This window comes from Nanorana parkeri, unplaced genomic scaffold (assembly GCF_000935625.1).
Source record: "Nanorana parkeri isolate BGI_ZX_2015 unplaced genomic scaffold, ASM93562v1 scaffold98, whole genome shotgun sequence".
NCBI lineage: Eukaryota > Metazoa > Chordata > Amphibia > Anura > Dicroglossidae > Nanorana > Nanorana parkeri.
This window is the reverse complement of record NW_017306366.1, coordinates 2,000,109-2,026,328: the sequence shown is the minus strand read 5'-3', so window position 1 is coordinate 2,026,328 and position 26,220 is coordinate 2,000,109. Positions and strand designations below refer to the sequence as shown.

General features: G+C 42.0%; 1 protein-coding gene across 1 annotated transcript in view; it reads right to left on the bottom strand.

Annotated features, from left to right (window-relative positions):
• The window catches only part of DENND4A (DENN domain containing 4A), a 97,840-nt gene that overhangs the window by 32,824 nt on the left and 38,796 nt on the right, over window positions 1-26,220 (bottom strand). The window contains exons 5-14 of the mRNA XM_018552844.1: window positions 23,513-23,682; window positions 21,271-21,512; window positions 20,862-20,928; window positions 17,830-17,888; window positions 16,242-16,386; window positions 11,596-11,771; window positions 10,638-10,738; window positions 8,861-9,079; window positions 8,600-8,745; window positions 8,105-8,143 (exon numbers count right to left, since the gene is read on the bottom strand). Of these exons, the coding sequence (XP_018408346.1) occupies window positions 8,105-8,143; window positions 8,600-8,745; window positions 8,861-9,079; window positions 10,638-10,738; window positions 11,596-11,771; window positions 16,242-16,386; window positions 17,830-17,888; window positions 20,862-20,928; window positions 21,271-21,512; window positions 23,513-23,682 (1,364 nt within the window). The remainder of the gene's footprint in view (window positions 1-8,104; window positions 8,144-8,599; window positions 8,746-8,860; window positions 9,080-10,637; window positions 10,739-11,595; window positions 11,772-16,241; window positions 16,387-17,829; window positions 17,889-20,861; window positions 20,929-21,270; window positions 21,513-23,512; window positions 23,683-26,220) is intronic.

The window sequence follows — 26,220 nt, the reverse complement described above, 5'->3', positions numbered from 1 at the left end:
GTGTATGACTTAAAGCAGAAGTCAAATTCGTCTTAAAAAAATTTGCTGACAGTCATTTTTTTTTATAGCAAAAGAGACCGTGCAAATCTCTTGCCAAAAAAAGCTCCTATCTGCCTTTCAGCATTTTTTTCCCCTGTGAACTGAGCAGGGTACTTACTGTGCCAACATGAAGTAACTTCCACGCACATGCATAGGAGTTACATCATGCCAGCCCAGCCAATCAAGAGGCCAATGACGCTGAACCGGGAAGATGACCTGATAGTAGAGCCAGTGACGATCACAGACAGCAGAGCACTAGAGGGGATCGCTTACAAGGCAAGTCGGCCAAAATGTGCTAATATGCTGTGCATAATGCACATTATGGTGAAAAACCGCAGAGGATTGTTTTTTTAACCCATTAACTTCTGCTTTACCCCTAAAAAAAAGTCCACTGCTAGAAACTCGGGTGGGCATTTTAGAAACTTCAATGCCAACTGGATTGTAGATGTTTGACCTTGGCATAGGACTTGTGTTTGGGTAGTGAATGGGTGCTTGGGCACTAAAAGAATAAGCGCCACAAATCTTTGTGGACAACAGGGCAGTGAGCATTTGGACACCATAAGGAAAGAATTCAATTCCTACTTCACAAACACTTCACAGTGGTGTAGATTGGTGGCACAGGCAGCCAACACTGTCACCAGATCCAATATTACCAAGTCAGAGTGATTGTTTTTTAACTACATGATAAAAAGCTTAAGAAACATTAATGTTTAGAAACTCAAAAATAGTATAGGCTGCACACCACAAGAGCCAAGCTGAAAAAAAAATTGTAAAAGGGTTGGAAAATACAAAAGATAGCCAGCTCTTTTTACAAAGCAGCTCTATATGACAACTTGGTTTGACTGTATCCTGCCTGCAGGCTTGCATTTACATTATATGACCAGCATATCATAAGTAGAAAAACACAATGAAAGGGGCTACATCATTTTATAGTTCTAAAGGAAAATGGCACTCAGCAGGTAAGAGCTGTTGGATATGTAGACTAATTAACTCTGCTGCTCTGAATATAAAACACACGTGCTAAATAATAGGGCAAGAAAAGCGATTTAAGCCGCTGGAAGACTTATCGCAACAAAAAACTAAATAACATGGTAAAGAAAGACTTAACAAAATAATTAGTATGGGTTTCAAAAATAAATTACTATTACAAGAAAGTATGTACCTATGATCAGCAATTTAGTAATTGGCAGTATATAGAATAATGAAGTCGGTGAAACTCAGAAATGGGTATAAAGGTGCCCATACACTGCTCGATTCTCGTACGAGAATCGCGGGAAATCCCGCGATCGTACGAGAATCGAACAGTGTGAACGAAGACGTGCGACCGTTTCTACTGTACGGTCGCACGTCTTTTGTCTAAGGAGCATGTTAGAAAACCAGCTGAGAATCGTACGATTTTCGGCTGGTTTGAACAGTGCTCGGGAGACAAATGCCGAACGGGCCGGTGTGTGCACGCGCACAATGCCCGTTCAGCATTGCGGTCATCGGAAGCCGCCCCTCAGGGGGGCGGGCTTGCGATGATCGAGAGTGCGATCTGCCTGTCCAAGATGGGCAGATCGTACGTTTTTTTAATCACTTTACAACCATCGCAAGACTAAGGTCTTGCGATGGATGTACTGTGTATGGCCACCTTAAAAGTGGTTTCCGATGCATGCCTACAAAATGATGATGAATAATGCAACCTCTGGCATCAAATGTCCAGTAAATGGAGCAAATGGAACAATACAAGTTAGAAGAAATACTGATACATGATAAACTTATTTTGCAATATGTGAAAAAAAACAACTGGATTTTGACATGCAGTGGGTGAAAAGTGTTCCTGGACTTGTCATTTCTTAAAGTGTCATTTCCTCTAATAACACCCCCTAAGCCCGAATAAGATCTATAAATCCCAAAAGTTTACAATGGCTATTGCTATGTGTCAGGGAGGCAATGGTTATTTTGCTTCTATGCGTACTTGTAAATGTAGTTCTGCACAAAGATTGTGCTTTAGTTTTCCTCTCCCTCAGTAAAAAGTTTAATCAGTGAGCTCAGGCTTAAATGAAAACTGAGTGAACTAGACAAACTGCCTTCTAATCATTCAGCAATGCCACTTCAGCAATAGGAAACTGGGAGAGCTGTGGAGGGGCGAAACGATTTAAGCCCCCAGCCCGATGAAACCCCGCCCCAGTCGGTCCCCAAGCTAGTGTGAAGGAGGGAGGGAGCAGGAAGGGAGGAGACAGGGAGGAGCCTCCCTGTCCCTCACTTGCTTGTCACTGCTGAGGCATTGAGATAGATGGCCTCCGTGGGTTTTTTTTTCTCTTTTTTTGATTGGACAGCTTGGATCAATGGCGCTTTGCCATTGGTCCAATCCATCCACAGAGCTCACGCCTCTAACACAGTAGAGGCCGTGACAGCTCTTGCCTCACTAGTCAGGTTACACAAGCAGTGGGGGAGCCCGCTGCTGTGTAACCTAACTACCTGTCAAAAGCTGGATGCAGCGCTGCCTGTAATTAATAGTCAGCACTCCATCTATGACAGGTTACTCAGTGCGGAGGCTTTCCCTGCTGTGTAACCTGTAACAAGCTGATCTGAATGGAGAAAAAAAAAAGCCGTCGCTGCAAACTTGAAGCTGACAGCTTTTTACTCCATAATACTAGGTGAGGCTCCGCCTCACCTGCCCGCACGTCCCTGCGTTGCAGTTGAAAAAAGTTAGCATGCAATGAACCTGCGGCACTGCAATGCATGGCAGGTGTGTTGCACAGTACCACGAGTTATTTGCTGATGGGCGGGAAACTAAGCATGCCAAACCCCACCGCCAATCCCACCAGACATACCGTTTTAATTTTTTTTTTATGTCCACAGGTGGGAGCTGCAGGAGAGGGGATGGAAGAGGTCCCTAATGTCATTGGTTGCTAGGACTACTCAGCAATGACTGCAGAGGAGGACCCCAATGTCAATGGTTGCAAGGACCGAAAAGAAATGCGGTTCGAACAACGGAACGATCGCTGACCTGTGCTGGGCTATGGCTTGCAGTGGATGCCTTGGGGGCCAGTGCATCTAGTCAGCCAGTCTTAATGGAGCGCAGATTAAGGGCCAGACAGCCACAGACCAAGGGCCAGATAAGGCCTGTGGGCCGTAAAATGCCCAGGTCTGCCTTACAACATATGCCATGCCGTCAGAGAAAGGGGTTTAGAAAAAACAGTCTGTGACCTGAAATACAGACTTAACCTTTTTCAGGTCCAGGAAGGTAATGGAGGACATCCTGCTATATATTTCTGGCATATCATTTGTGCCGCTATAAAATGTTATTGATTAAATGCCGCTTTTAAACCGCAGATATTATCTCAGCACTCAATGAATGGGAAGCACTCAGTACAGAGGCTTCCCATTCATTCAAACACGGATAGTAAAATGTTTACTATCAATAGTTTCTGAATGGGGAGGAGCGTCTGTACTGAGTGCTACTCCCCATTGAGGAAATCCAGAATGAACAGGCTGTAATGTAAATCACAGCCTGTTCATTCATAACTGGGGACACATAGCACTATGTGTCCCCAGTTACTTACAAACACTGGAGTGATCAGACGATCGCTCCAGTGTTTGTCCTTCTCACACGGAGGATCGGTAAATAATGATATTTACCCATCACCCGCTCTGCCTCGCACAGAGCCTCTCTCATCCTGAAACTGACAGGATGACAGCGGCTCCGATCTCCTACCTGCTCGGCCATCCTGACTGCTGCGAGCGCGGCTTCTCTCCCGCTCGGCCATCCTGACAGCAGGCAGCGCTCCCTCCTGCGACCCCGGACGGACGAGGGAGCGCTGTCATCATGTCGGTGAGGAGGAGAGAAGCCGCCCCGAGGAGTGCCTGACTCAATGGCTTCATTTCCACTCGCCCCCACGCAATTTTCACTCGCAATTTGCGAGGGGGCGAGTGGAAATTTTGAGCCCCGATTTAGAGCACAATACTGTTATCAAAAAAACAATGATAATGGTCAGAGCCATGACAAGAAAAACTAAACTAAATGTATAGACCAGATGCCTCCTATATTATTATTTCAGAAAGGATCATACAACTCTGCAAGACCTACTGCATAGCTAGAACGCCTAAACTCCAGTTTTATACAGCATTTTTCTAAGCTAGGCATTATATAATCTGTATTAATTCCTACTGAATGGACAGAAGGTGACCCAGTTTTCTGTGAATCCAACTCCATGAATTAATCTTCCTCCGACAGTAGTGTCTGGGAAAAGTACACCTCACTGTAAGCCATATAGTGTACAGTACTTCATTTAATATCCAACAGCATGCAAGCAGTCAAGAGATGCTTCTATTAGCAAAAAACAGCGTATATGAAACCAAGACTGGCCTCACCTGTGAGCCCCAAAAGGCGATATCAAAACTATTCTTTTTTTAATAGTATGTTTATTATTTAATCTTCCTAGATTTTATTATAGTGCTAAAAGTGCAAAACATAAACATAACATAATGCACATAGCCGTAAAATGTAGTGCCCCATGACCTTAGAACTATTTTCACCAACAATCATTCCTGAGTGTTGTATGTAAAGTAATGGTAATGCCCATCCCGGTGTAATCTGTTAAAACATATGAGGTCTTAATTAAAAAAAAAGAAAAAGTTAAAGAATTGTTGGTATAAAGCGTTATGCTTTAAAATGATATTACAGTCAAAAGGTTTCTAAGCTATTTCAAATGCTGATAAAAATTACTTACAATGGATGCTGCTCCCTGATGTTTAAAAGTTTACTTACCTGCAAAATCAGCTGATCCCTGGCTCAATGCTGAGGTGGGGAAGCCATGTCGTGCCCCTATTCAGCCTTGGGCACCAGGCCAGCAAATTGCTGCTACTATACTGATCTCTGCAAGGAGATGCTCCGGATGCCTATCCCGATACCGGAACTTCCAGTATCATGAAGCCGGGCGGCGAGTCATTACATGCTGCCCAGCTTTCTGATTGGCCATAGAGACGACTTCCCAGCCAATGACTCACTGCCTGGCTTCCTGATTGGCCAGTCACTGCTGCCGAGGGAGCATGGAGACGGCTTTCCGAGTAATTGGGAAGCCAGGCAGCGAGTCAGCCCAGTTTCCTTAATGGGGACTTCAGATATCGGTGAGTACCGAAAAAAAATATCAGTACACGTACTTGATACCGAAAATCCGGTATCGGTGTATCCCTAGAATTTACTTATAAATGTTGCTACGTTGTTCAGTCTTGTCTCAGAAGTTCATTGAATGACCACAGCATTATTGTCCCCCCCTAAACTATTTTATCCAAAACAAACCAAGACAGGTTTGTCACTAAAATTTTAAAAAGTGGAGCTAAAACAAAACATTTCAGCAAACAAAATGCAAGTCTTTATAAAATAAGTTATCAGGTTTCACTGCTGAGGCAATGCTTGCTGCTTTTAGCAATAAAACTAAATGGAACAGATACATTTTGTCTTCATAGAACATTTTGTGCATCTTGGGCATTTGTCAGCACTAGAAAATGCCAGCTCTTAAACATTAAAGCCTTGTTGCTTGAGCACGGCGGATAATAAGAATTGGAACAAAATAATAAAAAGCAAGGATAACACAGGTGGTTTGCACTGCATCTGACAATTGAAATGCTACTAAAAACTTCCAGAACTGTTCACTTTACACTTCCCTGCCCTGTCACAATGCATGTCAGAAACAGGTTATACATTTAATGTGACAAGCCAGGGAGACTCATTTGGAAACATTATAACAGAACTCTGCTGAATCAATAGTTCCTGGAAATGTACATTTTTAAACACTCAAACACATCGATTTCTGTGCTTTACATATTTTTATTCCAAAATGTCTTTAATTCATAATGTACAAGTGCAACAAGTATTTTTAGAAAGTGAAATAAGGGACTTCCTATGTAAATAGCAGACGTTTCCCTGTCTGCAATCCACACTAGTTTTAAAAATATATCTTGCTATTTTCTGAAGCAGCTAAAAGGGGTATGATGAATAAAATTTAGTAGCAGTGGTAATCCTAGAAATGACTGCAAATTATTAGAAGCTCTGGTATTAAAGTGACACTAAACTCAGGCGCTAAATCCTTAAAGAATATATTCACATACCTTAACTATTAACCCCTTAGTGACAGCTTCAGAAAATGTGTTTTGTTCCTGGGGAACCAGAGCAACTTTACCATTTTTGTTTCGTGTTTGTTTAACCATCATTTCCATCTTCCTCATTCATTGCACCTACACATATTATATTATTATTATATACCATTTTTTTAAAGGACAAAATGGGCTTTCGTTTAATGTAACATATGCAGATATAAATTCTTATACGTTTTTTATAAACACAAAACGCCAAAAGAATGTCAGTTTTAGCAAAAACAAATTGTACATAATTAGTGAGCTGCTGCCGGCAATGTGACTGTCACGACTCTGTGATCACAGCGATCAGGTATCTCTGTGATCATAGTGCTGTCACATGCATGGCATATAAAAAAGACTGGTGGTCTATTAATCCAAAATATTTAAAAATAACTTTTTTGAAAACTTTGGAGACATATTTTAAAAGTATATTGGTGGATAACCCTTTCACTCTCTGGCCTATGCTGCATATAAAATATAAAACATGTTTGCTACTAGATATTAGCTGATACCAGAATATAGATGGTTATTCTAAAACCACTGGCTTGATATTCAGGGGCACTGTGCCCAAAGCAGCCGCTCCTCAGAATCAGGGACTCTTTATGAAATATCACTCTCAATGGTTGTACTTTCTAAACCCTACTGAACAGCTAAAAGGAGCCCTCTGCAAACATTACATTGCAAATGAAATCACAGGGTGCACATATAATTAATGTTCACTCATCTCTGGTGACCAAAATAACAGAGCTGCTCATTCTCTTAAGAAAATCAGTAAACAAGGCAGATAGCCCTGCCCATGAAGTGCTAAAAGTGAAAGGCCTGAGATCAGTTGTCTCCTAGTAGCAGAAGCATCATCATTACAAACAGTTAAAAATGATTAGGGGGACATCAGTGCAATTCTACCAAACTTACTACAAGTTATCCTTGAACTGAATTTTGTATCCCCACCAAGTTTCTTAATCCCAAAAGCATGCTATACACAAAAGGGCCTCAACTAGGAGTTATGCCCCCACCTCACTCTATTTAGTAGGCCAATGCCAAAGACCCAGTGGTCAAAAGAGATCCCCACACTGGAATGTAAAGAGCTGCATTCACACATCTGTGTTTGGAATTCAGAACATTTTAAAGCTTGCACAAAAACTAGCAATTTTTAATAGACGCACGTTTGCGGCTAAAACTATAGTCTTTTGGGGACAGAATGCACATGTACTTTTTGCCGCATTGCGTATTTTAGTGCGCGTGTATGAACGAGCAGGTGTAAACGAGCCTCATAGGGATGCATTGCTTTTTGGGTTTGGCATTTACAGATATGCACGGAGAACCGCTAATGTGTGAATGAAGGATTATACATTTTTTTCCCGATGGACGTATCTCCCGTTGCAGCTATTGAATTCCGACAGCGGGTATGCCACTCATTAGCTGCAGTCACTGTTATGTCGAAAAGCCAGGCTGAACATTTTAGATCTAAGAAAATTTCAAATGAAAGGTGCTACATCATTTTAAAGTTCTAAAGCAAAATGGCACTCAGCAGGAAACAGCTGTAACATATGCAGACTTATTAACCTGCTGCTCTGAATATAAAACAGGATTCCTAAATAATAGGACATCTATAGTGATAGTAGAAAAGATAACAGAAAAGCAAACTATGTCGCTGGAAGACTTAGCAGAACAAAAAATGTAATTATATAGTAAAGTAAGGTTCACTTTGGGTTTCGGAGAGCCTTTGGCAGACATTGAGGCCTTCTCTGTAGCACATTTTCCAGATCCAGAACACAAATAGAGATTTACCAAAGGAAGTATTGCAAGTTTGAATACACTGATGTACCTTAAAATCAGACAAATGTACAGCATAAATCTAAAATAAAAAATATTTGACATCACCTGCCGTTTGACAAGTGTAGTTACAACTATCAGCAAAACTATTACCCCAAATGAGTGGTCTTACCTTTATGCCTTTCTCAGCACAATTCCTTTCTGAGAACAGCTTGTTAATGAGAGAGCAGAACAAGTGTCAGAAGGTGGCTCCTCTTTATAGGCAACCAGCACAGAAAAAAATGCTACTTTCTTTAAAATAAGTGCTCATACACAGAACTGCTCATACACAAAACTTTGTAGCTATACACATGCCTTGGCAAGCAATGTTAGTTATGGTTTGCAGAGAATGCCAAATCTTTTCAGACTGTACGTGTTAATCCGAGATAATAGCAAAGAAAAAGCTGTTGTCAGGTCACATCACCAACACGTTGTCTGAACTATGGAGAAAGGGCATCAAAGCTTAACAGAAGCGACAGGTGAACTTTAACAAGAATGAACCAGGAGAAAGGATTCACAATAATGTAACATTCTGAAATGACACTATAGCAGTGTTACTGCTGCCTTGTAAGTTTAAAAATATAGACATCCACAGTAACAATAGCTCCAAGTATTTTGCTGTACATACCTTCTCAACGCAGTCATCAAAAAAGGCCAGACTGGCATCCTTATCACTAACAAATGAGCACTCTTCAATGAAGCGGATAAACATCTGAGTTTTAGTCATCATATTGTAAAATTTGTGGTGAGAGCGATCACGGCTCTTTAGGAAACCTTAAAATGAGAACAACAGACACTGTACTAAATTGATTACAAATTTACCCTGTGAACTTTTCATTCACTGTACTAAAATTATGAAATATCGTGAAGAACTTTATACTTTGCATACCTTGATGCTCAAAAAGAGAGCTTGCGTCTGTGGCCGTCTCAGATGGAGCCTGTGTGATCGGTCTCAGATAGGCTCTGTACCCTTTCAAAATGGATGCCATGAAGCCCAAAAAAGCCTCCTGAATCTCCATATCCAGTTGATGCATTTTATTTCCTGAAGTGAAGTCATAATCATTCATAGCAAGTCCCAGAAGTGCATCTTCTCTGGGTCTTTGCTGTACTAAAAGGTAAAATGGAGACATGTTGTCAGGGCTCAGATTGTACATCAACAGCACAGATCTCTAATCAAGAGAAGTAGCTGGTCCCCCAAATGCAAAAGGACTTGCTATGTTGCCTTTCGATTACTGGTAGGATAGGTAAGGAGAATGATGTGCCTCCTTCTATAGGCAGGGCGGGTGGCATTCGCTCAGCACAAGCACGTGCTAGATGGCAGTAAGTTTAGGAAATTCCTATACTCCTCAGTGCCATCCAGGGGTGCTACTGCTGTTCAAACGGCATTCACCAAGCTATACACTGGGCAAAAGTTTAATAAACCCATAAGTTTCAAGTACGTTTAGGGCTTCTTCACAAGTGCACAGAGGTCTGTTCACTGTAAAAAAAACATTGCACCCAAGAGCCTGGCTGTAAAAATCAATGGCAGGCTATGGCTGTACCTTGATAAAATGTTGCTCGGAGGGTATACTTGTTTACAGGTATGGATGTACGCTCCTGGACGCAGACAAGTAAACGCTTGAAGCAGTGTTTACCAGCGCACAGCTGCAGTCTGTCGTGGATTGGTACAAGCGAGCTTGTATGCCATACCTTTGGCTCCACATGATCTGGCATTTTTTGTTTCATGGTAAATGGTCCTCTGCACCTGTGTGAATAAGCCCTTAAGTGTGTACTGGCTTGTGCTAAAATTTAGAGAAAAGTACCTATTCTATAGTAGTGGCCGTAGCACTGCAGAGCACAGCTTACTCAATCCAACGAAAAAGAAGTGTGCAGAGTTGAGTAGCCCAATAATAAATCTTACTTGGAGCACAGCACATTGAAATCTGTTTCATTTTGTGCCAACACTGCTGGAGTGTGTGAGAAATTTAAGTTGATGGGACTAAGTCTTAAGGTGCCCATACACATCGATTTTCGTTCACAAATGGTCTTTCGAACGATAATCGATCAGTTGATGGGACACCCAACAATTTTAATTGCTCTACTTCTGGATGAATTTCCTCGTCGGTCAGGCTGGAAACCTTTTTTCCAATCGTCCGAAAATTGATGGATTAACAGCGTTTTTGTACGCAGAAAAATCGCAGCAAGAACAACAAAATTCGGCGAGTCAATACTGCTAAGGAACGATTATCGAAATAGACATTTGTCTGTGCTTGATGGGCTATTTGAGCTAAAGTCGAATGAGGGATTTTGGCAGCAACAAAAACTTCTGATGGAAAATCTATAGGTGTTTAGCCAGCTTTAAATAGGATGCTGTGGATTGCAGTGCAGTGATCAGTCATTTTGCATTACTGAATAAACTTATAATAAAAAGACTAGAGCAGTATAAATCACAATGTTACTTTAACTCTGAACATGGCTACCTATGAAACATTTAGTCACAAAACCGACATGACTACTAAAGGCAATCTACAAGATTAGAGCGATCAAACATGACTAAAAAGCTTACATATTCACTCATATGTAATAAAATATAAGTCACTGTTATAATGGCATGGCCTGCATCACCAGGCCAATAAAATATTGCTAGCTGCGGCATTGCTCAATCCAAAAGTATGAATGCTACTCACACTCGGCCAATTGCTGATACAGATTACTGAGCGTATTCAGGAGATTCTTGCAGGCTTTCTTGGGCAGGATCTTCCAGCTGATATTCCTTTTGCAATCACTTCTGCCATATTGGGAAAAAAGTGACATTTAGTTCAGTAACTTGGTTAAAGTAAGAATAGAATTTGACTAAATCAACTAGGATGATGAGTAACAGATTTTTAATCTGTGGGATATTTGTGGGGAGGAGAGGTTCCTTTCAATTGGAGCCCCTTCCCCCCAAGAATATACCATTATAACTGATGTTGCAGTTACTGCACAATGAAAAGTGACATTTCATGCACCAAGTCCCTTACTACTCCAGGGAACAGAAGGTTCCTAAACTATATTAGCATGCAATGTAAAAACAAAATAATCTATTCTGTGCTTTTTCATAAAGCTGTAACTACCTTTTAGGGGATTTTCACTATAAATACAGTGTACCTTTCCCTTCACGTCCGCTGTATATAGTAAAATGGGGCAAAGTAAGCCTCATTCTTGAATCCTATTTTTAGATTTTGGGCGTCTTATTTTCAGATACATATTTATGAAATGTACATTTATTATTGTTTTGTGCACACTTTTTGTGCAGTAAATGACTGCACATAAATATGTGCACTAAATGACTGCACATATTTACAAAGACAAAAGGTAATAAAAAAAGGACAAAACATTTACTGTTAATTACTGGATATAAAATGTTAAAATATGAAAACATTATGTATCAGAGAGGAAAGTTTCCACTTCAATAGAAGACTATAAGACAAGAGTTTGGACCTGTTACAGTAAATACACTCATTCCTTCCAGAGTAATTGAAAATAGAGGCTGCCCAGTACTAATCAAGTGTTTACTGCCCTCTGGCCAGAAAGCTGATGTTTTTACAACAACCACACAATCTCTTTTTGTTGTTACAGAACAAGTTCTCATCAAGGAATACTTACTGAGAAATGGTGTTGGTATCTAGGTCAACACAGCTCACATCCGGAGGGGGCTCGTACAAATCAAAGTAGCGAGAATCAATTCCCACAATGAAAGGACAGGGGGCACTCAGCACGTCTGCCAGGGCCAGAGGGCAAAGAGGGATATATGGACAAGGCCAATGGAACGGGAAGATCATCTTGTGAAAGAAAATGATTTTGTTATTGTCAGTTTCAGGTATCGTTTGTTTAAGCACTGCTAGACAATACAAACATAAGCGCAACAAACAGCCAACAGAAATCTATTTAGTCACACCAATAGCCAAAAAACCTTCACTGGACCCTACCAGCCTCAATAATTTCAGACCTATCTCCTTACTCCCATTGACTTCTAAACTACTAGAATGCCTCATCTACAACCGCCTGAGTTGCCACCTCGCTAATAACAACTTTGTGGACCCGTTTCAGTCCTGCTTTCGCCCCATACACTCCACTGAAAACGCCCTCCTAAAACTCACCAATGACTGTCTAACTGCTAAAAACAATGGCCACTATTCCATACTCTTGCTATTAGACCTTTCTGCTGCTTTTGATTCTGTGGACCACCCGTTGCTCCTCAAAAAACTCCACTCGCTTGACTCAGACCTCACCTTTCTTCCCCATATAAATCCTATATAATAATAATAGTACTATGCTCAAACAACCCAATCTCTCTCTGCTGGAAAGCAGCATGCAATGAGATGGTCTTGCGCACTTGAAAAGCAAAAGTGATTTAAATATCAAAATGAAAAACTGATCCACTCAGCCATTCACATAGGTTGGTTTATATAGATCCAAATTTTACAAATGTATTGGATCAAAGGGATCAGATTGCTGTACAAAGTTTACAAAATTTAGTAGATGATACAAATCATATACGGCTCTCATTACTCGTTCCTGCATTCTCCTTTGCGATCGTCACAAGCCCACCCCCCTGAGGGGCGGGCTTCCGATGACTGCAACGAGGGGCGGACTTCCGATGACTGCAAACGGGCAGTGTGTGCACACCGGCACGTTCAGCAGTTGTCGGACAAGCAGGCCACTAACCCGCCGAGAATCGTACGATTCTCGGCGGGTTTTAAAGGCTGCTTGTTCGACGGAAGACGTGCGACTGTCCAGTAGAAACGTTTGCACGCCTTCCATACACTTTGCGATCGTACGATTGCGGGATTTCCCGCGATTCTCGTACCATAATCGTACAGTGTATGGGCACCTTTAGATACTTGGGGTTGTAGGGACTCACCATCCTCATGTACAATTCATGGTTATTAGCCCTAGATTGTAATTATTCACGCAAGCGTGCACCGCTGGCCAGAGCACCTTAGAGAGGAGGCTTGAGGTCCAGCCGCACAGATGGAGAAAGGTTACCGAAGCAAGGCATAGGTAAAGTATTACGCCTTATTCCTCCACCCCCTAGACTTAAGCTTTTAACCCTTGTAGTTTGGTGAAGACCCATTGCAAGGGTACAAGTATCCTGATCAGCTTCAAATTCTGAGTAAACATTTGCTGATGGCAGGCTCATCCATCCTCTCCTATGCAGATTTTAGACAAAGGCTTTTTACTTTGGCTCACTGGATATGGCTGAACTCTCTGCAATATGCTCCTTTATCAGAAGTAGAATAGCAAACCAGCGATCAGCTTCTCTGCCATATGCCTTATTCCCTCATACTTTACAGGCTGGCTCCAAAAAGCTGCATTTGGATTAGATCCAGCAACGTGAGCTTCAGAGCAGCCTGTTAATGTTATGCAAACAAGGTTATGGAGGCATCTCAATCTGCTTCTACCATTTCCATACAGCCAACAAAAGGAACACTTGGGGGATCAAGAGCCACACATTGTAAGGGCCAGTGGCATTTTCATGGCGTAGGATATTGTAAAATGGGATGTTGAAAACCCAAACACTGACTGTAATGGCAGGAAGGCAACCCAAAATAAAATATTATATATGATTTATATAGTGCCAACAGTTTACACAGCACTTGGCAATGTAAAAGTAGACAGCACAGTTGCCATTCAATTAAAGACAAAAGTATTAGGGAGGGCTCTGCTTGTGAGCCTACAATCTAAGAGGGAAGGGCAAGTGATACAAAAGGTAATAATTGTGTAAGGGTAAGTTAATGGTGAAAGTAAGATTTCAGTTGTTAGGTGGGAGGTGGGCTAGGCATTTCTGAACAGATGAGTTTTCAGGGATCGCCTAAGTGCAGACAGAGTAGGAGATACAGTAGCTGGACTGATTGAGGTAGAGAGTTCCAGAAGGTAGGAGAACTCTGGAGAAGTCCTGCAAGTGAGCATGGGAGGAGTTGACAAGGGAGTGGTAGGTGGTCTTGGGAAGAGCAGAGAGGATAGTTTGGCTGATATTTTGAGAGACGGTTGGTGATATATTTAGACAAGCAGAGTTGAAAAAGAATTTCATTCAAAAGAACTTTATGTAAATATCACAGTCAAAAACCTGTGAGCGCTCAACATTACATGCATCTGCATGGAGCACCCACGATCTAACTTCTCCCACACTCAAAAAGAACGGACTAAATGTTGTGCTTTTACGACCGTGGTATAGACAGTAAAGTGCCTTGATGTCAATGGTAAAATGCATTGCATTATGAAAGAGAATCTGAACCTGTCTATTCAGGGTATAGTGTCAAATCCACTTGCTTGCCAACTCACCGATACTATTCTCTGCTGTGCTTCCCCTGCCCACTCTCTGTCTGTCTGTCTGTCAAGCTGTGGGTCTAATCTTGGTGTAAGCTTTGTCAGTCTGTCTAGGAGCTTGGACAGGGTAAGTGATCTTCTCAAATTTCCACATAACCATGTTTGGGCCTGGTACTAGGCTTTCCAGGCCCTAGTGCTGCATCATGGGAGTGATATGAAAAGGCTACATGCACCCCAATACCCAGCAAAGGTAAGCATCAGTGGGTGCAGTGGTGGACTAGCAAGAGAACCTTCCATCTTGCACTAAATGGGCAAATTAAAGATTCTCTTTAAAAGCCTGCTTTTTCGTTGACTGATCACAGCAGTCACATGATAATGTATACACTGAAAATCTATCCGCTTCCTCTTACAGCAGAGGAAGGAGAGAAATTGTAGTGTTTTGTGAATGGAAAAATGAATGAATGAATGGGTCAGCAGTTCATTCATACATTCATTTACAATGACAGAGATATTTGTTAGCCCCTTTAGTTCCCCTCCTCTCCTTAAATTATGATCTCCAGCCTGCTTGTGTATTGTGACCTGTATATTAATCCTTCAACTCCCATATCTTGCACATTAACCCCTTTATTCTGCCTCTGTATGTAACCTGTACATTATCCCTTTCTCCTCCTGATGAACTGATGTACTGTATCTAGCTCATCATTACCAAGCCCCATGTTGTAACTTCCTCAATGCCAACATGTTTCTTCATTTCCTAAAAAATTGTAGCACAAAATGAGATAATCTTGGGGTATCTATTTTCTAAAAGGGGGATATTTTATGGGTGCCCGTACTGTCTTGGCATTTTGATTTTAACAGAAAGGGAAACTTTTTTTCAAACTTTTTGGTATTTTTTCTTTTCCATTTTAAAAATACAAAACCCAGTGCTTAATAAATTCCACCACAAGAAAGTCCTATCTGTCTCATGATATAGAATTAATTTGGCTACACTGTTGCACGATGGAGTAATTGTCAGCCAAACTATCACAGCGCTGAAAAAGGAAAAATGGCCTGGTAACGAAGGGTTAAGTACAGGCTGCTGGAAATGGTAGGACAGAACACAGAGAAGGACAACAAGGAAAAAGCTTTTCCTCTATAGGTACAGAGATTCCGATACACATGGGACCAAAACGAAACCTACAACATTAATGTATGATGCCTCTCTTCACTTCCATTTTCTGCACATCCCATGAGTACTACAAATGCATCTATAAGTCCAGAACAATTGCTCTCTCTGTAGTGCTACCCAGTTCTATATGTCCACATAAACCACCCTTGTTGAAAAATATGACAGGAGAAAGATGAGGAGCAACTGCCATTTCCCAAAGACATGTTAGAAGGTTAATTGGCTCCTGTCTAAAATTGGAACTGTATGTATGCATGTGAGATAGAGACCTTAGATTGTATGCTCATTAGAGCAGGGACTGTTATGATAGTGCGCTGTGTAAATTGTCGGTGCTATAAAAATAGAAGTTAAGATGTTCCATGCCGCCCTAACATCTTGAAAGGCTTTCCAGGACGGCATGGAATGCCCCAATGTCATGAAGGGGTTAAAAAGAAAAACTGTGCTCACAGAAACTTTTCTATCCTCCAGCTGTAACTAATGAGGCACAACCTTTCCCCAAACTGTGAACAGACCTATTAACTGGTATATGCTCTCTACCACTAAGCAGCGGCTATTATCCAGTGTTACAGATTCTAATACAAAGGAATTCATGCTGTCAAGTAGTTATAAAGTATTTTTTACTAAGCCAAATTGTCATTGATTTAATCTGTAAAATTCAGTCTGAAAACAGGGTTTTTACAGGAGTATCCAGAGGAGACTCATAAATATGACATTAACGCCAGCTCACATTTGGTTCCTGGAGATGTAAAGCTTTTACAAAAGGCAGAAGAATAGGACCCAGTTGGCTGTGGAATGGAAAGCAGTAAAAGGTACTTACAGAGACCAAGGCTTCGGTTACACTTGTGAGAACAGAAGGGCGTAATGAGTGAATGAGGATTTTGTGCTCCGTGACAGCAAAGACCAGCAGAGTCGCCGCATTCTCAGGGCCCAAGTTCTGCAGCAGAGTGGAAAATTTTCCTCCGCTGTGTGTAAGAGAGTTTTACATAAGAAAAAAGCACTAATAGCTTAAAATGTATCATTTTTATAGAGGTTCTAAGGGTAGCCCCACTGCAAGGGTTAAGAATAATTTTTCCCAGAGTTCTGCTTTAAGATATAAGACATGCACATACAGTATACACTATACTTTTCCTCATAAAGAGACCCTGATGCCAGGCCATACAGTTCCCCAAAAACCTTTCCACAAGATGTATGCATTTAGCATATTTTATTCATGTTATTCATACCAGCCTCTTTTGTGTAGCCTTTAAAAGAGCCTGTGACTGCCGCTGGGTACCACTATCGTGGATGTGACGCCGGAACCTCTAGCAGATTCAGAGCTGTCACTCAAGTGACACTATGGTATTCCCCTTTGCGTCATCTCCTGCAGCTACATAAAGGGTATTGTAGGGAGCGGGGAAGGAGATGGCCCAACACTGGCAGTATTTAGTCACTCCAAGAAGAGGAGGGTCTATGATGTGCAAGGAGGGAGGGGGCTGTGCGTGGGAATTGACTCTTCCTTGAGTAGTCAGATTTTCTGGCAAGCTCCAAGGCACATTGCAAGTGAATTAGAATTCGTTATGGAAAGGAAAACACTGCAAGTAAGCATTCAAAAAATACTTGATTTTTTCTGTACTTTAGGTTGGTGACAGGGGCCCTTTAAATGTTGTGTAACACAATAAAGCTACAAAAATGGGGTAATAAAGTCTATTACTAATAGAATGCACACCAAAAGGTACATGTAAAACTCCTACAATGTCTAGAATATTTGTTTTTGGTATGTCAAACTGTAATGAATTCATGATTGGGCAAGAACTATAGATGTATTGAGGCCAGCGACCAAGGCAGCAAAGGTCAAAGCAGCTTACTGATTAATTAAATGTGATACACTACTCTCGGTCGTTTGTTAGTGAAGGTCGTGGGACCTTGCCAGGGATGGCAAGCTAACAGGGCAAAAAATAAAATAAAAAGATAATTATTCAATCGCTAATTCATTTTCCCAGTAATTACATGTAAATGTTGCCTTAATTATGCAACAGCAAGAAATAGCAGCAAGCCACACATCATTCGCTTTCATTTTTCCCCCCTGGTGCACTAATGAACTTCAGAATAAAATCCTAGACTGGTCGCAGAGCTGGTAGTCGTGTCCCGTGATACGCAGAAAGGAGAGAGACGTCGCACTGCGGGAGAAGAGGTTGCCAAAGTAACCAAACTCTGCGCCGGCAGGCTTAGAAAACATGCCTGTCACATGACAGCACCCATCAGGTTCAATTAGCTTTAGCTGTGCAGTGTTATACAATGCTAATCCCATGGAAGCTGGAATTACACTAGTCCACCTGTGTGTCCCTGAGCCCAGCAGCACTCCCTGCGCCCAGCAGGACTCCCTGCGCACAGAGCTCCCAGTTTCAAGCCAAATAATGTGTACTTGCCTCAGTGGAAGCGGTGAGGACACAGGCTGGCTGAGGATCAAGGTATCGTGCGGGGAAAGCTATTCGGAGAGACAGCAAATTGTGTTTACTCAGCAGAGCAAAAAAGGGTTAGAAATGCACAAAAGATTAATCATACAGGCTGAGAACCAGCAAATAAAGAACATTTTATTAGTGTGGATCACATCATATCAAACAATGCAACAAGCAAACCATACAAACACAGGTGCTGCACCTTCAGCTGAGCTTTGTAGCTAGAGGGGAAGAATGGGATAAAACCAGACAGGGCCCAGATGCTGCTGGAACGATTTTACTGCAGCTATGATTCATCAAGATTTTAGCTGTGGCTTTATCAAGGCAAATTAAACCAAATATAGACACGCGGGCACACTATGGATTTTAAATATAAAGATTTTTTTTATTTTTAAACATCTATGTCCCATTTAGATATACACTATATTGCCAAAAGTATTGGGACGCCGGCCTTTACATGCACATGAACTTTAATGGCATCCCAGTCTTAGTCCGTAGTGTTCAATATTGAGTTGGCCCGCCCTTTGCTGCTGTAACAGCTTCAACTCTTCTGGGAAGGCGTCCACAAGGTTTATAAGCGTGTCTAAGGGAATGTCTGACCATTCTTCCAGAAGCGCATTTGTGAGGTCAGGTACTGATGTTGGACGAGAAGGCCAGGCTCGCAGTCTCCGCTCTAATTCATCCCATAGATGTTCTATCGGGTTGAGGTCAGGACTCTGTGCAGGCCAGTCAAGTTCCTTCACCCCAAACTCGCTCATCCATGTCTTTATGGACCTTGCTTTGTGCACTGGTGCACAGTCATGTTGGAACAGGAAGGGGCCATCCCCAAACTGCTCCCACAAAAGGTAGGAGCATGAAATTGTCCAAAATGTCTTGGTACACTGATGCCTTAAGAGTTCCCTTCACTGGAACTAAGGGGCCAAGCCCAACCCCTGAAAAACAAGCCCACACCATAATCCCCCCTCCACCAAACTTTACACTTGGCACAATGCAGTCAGGTAAGTACCGTTCTCCTGGCAACCGCCAAACCCAGACACGTCCATCGGATTGCCAGACAGAGAAGCGTGATTCGTCCCTCCAGAGAACACGTCTCCACTTCTCTAGAGTACAGTGGCGGTGTGCTTTACACCACTGCATCCGACACTTTGCATTGCACTTGGTGATGTAAGGCTTGGATGCAGCTGCTCGGCCATGGAAACCCATTCCATTAAGCTGCACAGCGTCATTGTTATGCCAATCTGAGGTTTGGTGGTCTGTAGCTATTGACTCTGCAGACAGTTGGCGACTTCTATGCACTGTGCGCTTTAGCATGCACTGACCCCGCTCTGTCATTTTACGTGGCCTACCACTTTGTGGTTGAGTTACTGTTGTTCCCAGATGCTTCCACTTTGTTATAATACCACCGTGGAATATTTAGTAGCAAGGAAATTTCACGGAACACCTGAATCCAATGATTTGGAGGGGTGTCCCAATGCTTTTGGCAATATAGTGTATATGCAACACAATTACTGTTGTAATATTGGTCTTCTTTCTAGACACAGTAGCTAGTTAAGCTTTCAATGGAAATAAAAGAAAATACATCCTTAACTTCTTGAGAAGTCAACTGTGTCCTCTTGCACCTTCAGCTACCTACAGACACGGGATTGAGGCTGGACGGGACCCACTTGTCAAAGATCATTCCATACCTGTGTACCTTATCCAATTAACTACAGCACTTATTGTTTTACATCATCCTGAAGTGGCATCTGGTTATTGGGGAAGGGAGGAATGAATACATCCGAGGGTAAGAGCAAACATACATATGTGTTACATATGCACAGTTGCGAAGTGTCCCAGGATTTGGGACACTTTCCCCCAGGCTGTCATACAGGACCCAGGATACTGCGCACCAGTGCAGAATGGCAGGCAGGTGATGGACCACTTCCAGCACTGAAAAAACTGCAGTACTATAGAACCGGATGATCTACTCCCAGTAGTGCAATTATAGTCCTGGCCCAACATGCTGAGGAGAGAGGCTGTGGCACAGGAGCATGTGATCTGGTAAGGAAAACCACTGGCCACCTATGAAATGGATGCTGAAGCAGATTAATTATTACTGCCAATGACCACCAGAGAAAGGAAGGGTAGGGAGGGGGTTAATTATTACTGTCACAGACCACTAATAAAAAGGGGGTTTGGGGCCTGCTTCTTTCTGGGGTCACTGACCACCATTACTATTATTACCACTGACCATCAATGATTGAGTTTATTTTGGCTCCCACTGACGACACAGATGCGCAGTGTTACCGTATTATTGCTCCCATTGACACCAATTGCCATGAGCACCAATGTTGGGGGTTATTATTGCTGCCAATGACACCCACAATGGGGCTTATTTTTCTCCCACTTTCTCTTCCGTGTAGCCCAGGGCCCTATTTTGTCTAAAATATAGCAAAGCAAAGAGGAAATTCAGTGCTGGAAGTGGTCCAGCACCCGGCTGCCAGATGCCACTTCAGAATGATGCAAAACAATAAATGCGGTTTGTTTAATCAGATAAGGAACATAGGCATGGAACAACCTTTGACAAGTGAGTCATACTTCCATGCCCAGCCTCCATTTCATGCCGCAAGGTAGCTTAACTCTGGTGCAAGAGGACACCGTTGACTTTTCATGAAGTAAATGATGTACTTGTACAAGTATACACATTTACTGTAGATTTGCTGGTAACTACAGATTATTATTTTTTTAATTAAAACTGGGCATATACATGCAGGACACTGGTGTTATGTATATAATGTATTTCAATACTTTTCATTTGCATTAAAATATATTTCATTTGCGTTAATAAATACATAGAACAAAATAGTATTTATAAGGACACACATGCCTGCATGCAAAAGATGAACCAGTTGAATATTTTAGTGTATAGCACGTTAAGTTGCTTGCCATATTACGTTTAAGTAACAGAAGTCTGAGGACCCAGCAACCAGGTAAAGTCATTTATCATTTTAAGGAATATTTACCTGTACCAATATTCTTGGTCTTTGAGGAGAAGGAAATGGAACTTTATGCATAAAGTGGGAGATGTGTCTAGATGAAAGGGGGGAAAATATATAATTCTCGATTAAAAATGCATGAAATACATCAGAACAGCATGTAAGATATCGGTAAAGCAATCCATAATTTGAACAATGCTAGCGATCGTTTCATTGCTGGACTATACACATTAAGAGTCGACCCTAAAAGACAGTCACTACTATGGTTTACAAAGGAGGTCTGAAAGACAATATGCACCATGCGTGAGTAAGTAATAGCTTGACACTAGATGTCAGAGTGCTCTGGTGTGTTTTTAAGAGTGTGTGTACTCAAGCGGGCAGACAGAACAAGACATTGTCAGTTAATAATTTAAAGCCTCTCACGCAGATAACTTACTTTTCTATTGGGAGCACATGGGGTCCAGAGATGGAATAACGGTAGAGGAAAGTGAGAAATTTCTTGAAAGCATCAAAGAAAGGCCAGTGAGAAAGAATACAGATGCACTTGCAAGCGTGGATGGTTTTGCAGGGATCCAATTTTCCCTCTGCACTGGTTACCACTCCTAACTGTGCTTTCTGTTTTTCTGTGAGCTGCTCTGGAGCATACGGCTCGTAGAATTGTACAGCTGCTCCATACACCTACGAGAAAGAAGAGGTCACATATGTAAATATTAGGCAAAGGAATCTAGTCTCTATGAAATAAATTGAGGTAATTAAAAGGGACCTTTTCACTATAAAAGAGAAGATTTTCTACCTACGCTGGTCTCTTCTGTATAGAAATACGAGGGTTCCCTCCCTAAGCTTACACAGCTTACTTAAATGTAAACAGGATCCATGTTTCACTACTACTTACTAGTCAGGCCGAAGTCCATATATTCAGGCACAATGGGGCTATCAGAGCATCAAAGTACAGGAATAACTGATGCACAAACTAAAAACAGCGGTCGCCAACTGGTGGTCCGTGGACCACGAGAAAATGTTGGTGGTCCCCGGGCCCCTCAGATGCTGTGCAGGCTGGGCCATCATTGAAGTGGCACAGAGGCTCCAGGGCTGCCTCTCACTGACTTCAAGTGTCCTCTCTACAGAATTCTTCAGAGAAGTTTCCAAGCAGATAGACCAGCTTTTCCCAACCATTTTTCATTCATGGCACCCTTTAAAAAAGGTATTAAAAATCTTGAGGCACCCCAGTGTAAAATGTAAAAAAACGATGTGCGCCACCTACAAAATCCATAGCAGACCCTTATCCCAGATAGGGATATTCAGTTATGAACTTTAAGTGGGGACACCATGCAAAAAAATGTGGTTCCCCCTTCACATCGGGATCCCTCCTTCATATTAACCCCGCCTTTCACATCATAAGCCCCCCTCTTCAGATTAGAGCCCCCCATTTTCACATCAGATTCTCCCCCTTTCACATAAGCCTGCTTGCACCATGGAAAGGCACGACTGTATGAAAGGCATTCCTGAGGGACACATACTGAGAAAGACATTTATCCAGCTTCACGTTTTCGCTCAGAGGGGTGTCAGTCTCCACCGCCCTCTGAAAAACAATGCACAATGGATTGCTTTCCAGAGGGCGGTGGAGTAGCAGCTGCCTGGCGTTCAGGAGGTGCTACTGCTGCCTCCTGAATGCAGGATTATTATTTTAAATCCCAATGGGGTTTTCTATTGAAAATGTTTGTCAAATCAATATTAAACCAATAAAAATACACAATTAAAATGGGAAAAAACACAAAAAATATCAGTATTAGTGCAAAAAAAAATAATTCAGATTAAATCTAAAAGATAAAACTGTATTGATAATAAATACATTGATACTTGTTAATAAATAACAAAAGTGTACATTTTAAATTGTGCCTTTTTGCAGAACGGTAAAAAATAAAATAAAAAATGAAGTAACGCAAAACTGTAAATAAGCAACTTATGATAAAAATCATTGGTGCGCTGTGTTGTGATAAAATGAAAAATACAAAAAACACAATTCAATACTAGAGGGTTAGAAGGGCCCTGCTCATCCCAGTTTTCGTGGTGATATTTTGAGAAGAGGCCTGTGATGTCACTTAGGGAAGAATTATGGACCGCTTTGACATTTTATTCATTTATTTCCCCAATATATATGTAAAGAATTGTTTTCCTGCATTGCAGAGTTACACGATACTCAACTTCTCCTTCTCATAATGCAAGTCTATGAGTAAGCTGATCCATTTAAAATAATACACCACATGTGCATGACACTTTATTTATACGAGAATTATGAGGTGAGTGCTTTTCACTCACCTCATTGTCCTAGCCGACCTCCGACAATGAGACTGTCACAGGTCGGCTCAGTAGATCGGGAAGTGAGCGAACACATACCAGCGTTCGTTTACCTCTCGATCCTGTCACGGCTCTCTGCAGTGACAGGGGAGGGGCTGGATTCCTCCCTCTCCGCTCCTCCAGCGCTGACTGGCGGAACGGACGGGGGAGGGGGCGGGTACAGCTGGCTCTGCCTCTAGATAGGCAGAGCCAGCTGTCACTCACGCAGCTGGGCGGATCCAGACAATAACTGCTCTGCTCCTGGAACGCGCTTGGTGTGAACAAGGCCTGAAGGTAATTTCACAAGTTGTGTATCAGATATAACACATCCGAATTCCTGGTACCTTTTCAGCAGATGCTCCAGTTAGGACAAACGTAGAAAAGACTGGAAGTGGATAGTTACTGTTGGATGGCCAGCATTCAATTGTCGCCCCCATGGGCAAGCAGAAGAGAGGCACAGACTCAGGCAAAGGAAAGGATTCATAATCTTCTTCAGGGTACCTGCATATTAAACCTATGGAGACAGAGATAGGCAAGACAAAATTCAATCACCACAATACTCACAATACACATTTTCTTTTTACGTATTTGTTATTTGAGGCCTAATAAGGGTTTTTTAAAAGTACAAATGATCTGTGGGTTATACAAGCTCAGTCATATATGATCCCAAAATTACATTACAGTATTGGTTTATGTTAAAAAATCTGAGGGTTTAATGTCACTTTAAGTAACTGAAGTCAGTATACATTATGCCATACTGCATGCTTGGCTGAACAGGAGAGTGTGCTTTGAAATGTCAGTGACCCATGGAAGTGAAGTACATGAAAATTCATAAAGTAGAAACTAAATCTGAAAAGGTGATAAAAGTTGGAGGATAGAAGAGAGAGATAATGCTATCAATGTATTTTAATTGCGTTATGTGCCACGTTATTGAACCAAATGTACAGTATGTGCACCTCCATCATCAGACCTACACCTCAGGTGACTCTTATTTCAGGTTACCAGGGTCTATATCCAAAGCCAAAAGAGACATTGCCACCCTCTCTATTGAAATGGGCCGATATATTGATCGACATTATGCACACGGAGCCCCTGGTTGCAGCAAACCAAACAGATTACAGATGGTCCCCCCTTCTCGGACTAGCTGGATAATGTATAGAGATTCAGACTTTAGGCAGATGATACAACAAAGGTTTCCAATGTACTATTGACTATCGTGTCCACGCATACTGGCAAAATACCATGTTGGATCCAGTACATTTTAGGAGATGCTCTGAAATGGGAGTGCATCTGGGCACCCTGTCTGACACTAAAGAATATGACTAGAACATTGGCTGTAAATGTTGATTGTTAAATCTGTAAACAATAAGTCAAGGCAACTGGACTTGCTGTATTTTTCTTAAAGACATTTCACTGGTCATCCGACCAGCTTTCTCATTCTGAATTGAGTTATGCTCATTAGATCAATGTATGAATAACTTTTCCGTTTTGGATTTATGTTTGTAAAATAAATAATGACACGGTTTAATACGTCACGTGTTCTTGTATTTACCCAATTCTAAGACTTGCCAAGGACCACATGATATTATGACATAATATGTCCTCGATTTTTATTTTTGCCGGTGGTTTGATGCACATAAAAAAAATGTATTTAGTTGCTAACCGAATTATTTGTGAATTCCACAGACGGCAGCAGAAGTGGCTAGATTCCACGGTCGGCAGCAGAATGTAAATAATGGGGAGCAATAGCCAGCCTGTAATTACCAATTTTAAATAGCAATAGCCAATAGCAGGCTGGCTACTGCACCTGCCCAATGAGCAGAGGAGCGGATCTGAGAGAGAACTTTCGCTCAGTGAGCGGGGCTTCAATAGCCAGCCTGCTACTGCAATTTGAGATGGCCAATAGTAGGCTGGCTATTGCACCCACTCACTGAGCAGAGGAGCGGACTTGAGAGAGAACTTTCAATAGCTTAGGGGTTACTATTAACTCTCAAGCAACCAGAAGTCCTGTTCACCACCTGCCTAATATTGTGTAGGTCCCCCTTTTGCCACCAAAACAGCCCTGACCTATCAAGACATGGTTTCGACTAGATGTCTGAAGGTTTGCTGTGGTATCTGGCACCAAGCCATCAGTAGCAGATCCTTTAAGTCTTGTAATTTGCGAGGTGGGGCCTCCATGGATCGGACTTGTTTTTCCAGCACATCCCACAGATGCTCGATTGGACTGAGACCTGAAAAATTTGGAGGCCAAGTCAACACAAGCAACTAGTTGTTTTCAACAAACCATTTTTGAACCATTTTTGCAGTGTGGCAGTGTGTGATGAGAGGCCACTGCCATCAGGGAATACTGTTTCCATGAAGGGGTGTACAGCTCACACATATAAAAGCCTGTGAAGTCCACAGGCTTTTATATGTGTGAGCTGACTGATACGCAGGGCTCACTCTCTCTGCTGTGGGTGCCTGCTGCTGGGCAAAACGCCTGCCTGCTGACAGAACACTAAAGCCCCATTCACACCTGAGCGTTTTGTAGCGCGTCCTACGCTCGATGAACGCTCTACAAAACGGTCAAAAAAATAAATAGCATTGTAGTCAATGGTATCGTTCCCACCTGTCCGTATTTCCGCCCGTCCCGAACGCACTACAAAACGGCCCACGCATGAAAAGGTCCCGGAGCGTTTTTGCTGCGTATTGGTCCGTTTTGTAGGGCGTTTTCCATTTGGATACTGCCAAGTAGCCTTGTAAAAAAAACGCGTGACGGTCGCGCGACAGACGCGCATATTACAATACGCATAGGTGTGAATGAGGCCTAAAAAGGTTTGTGCTAATTTGTGTTGGGAAAGTTAGTTCAGTTAGTTTATTTATGCTTTTGACTTAATATACAAATCCCTCCTGCAATGAAACTATTTATTTGCTGCCTTGCTGAATAAAAGTACAGGACATACCTGCTTGGACTGCTCCTGGGTATCCGTGCATGGTTTACCGCTGCCAATACCAGTTGGACACTGGACTGGTACACTGATTCTTTAAAACCACAGGCAAAATAAAATCTTGC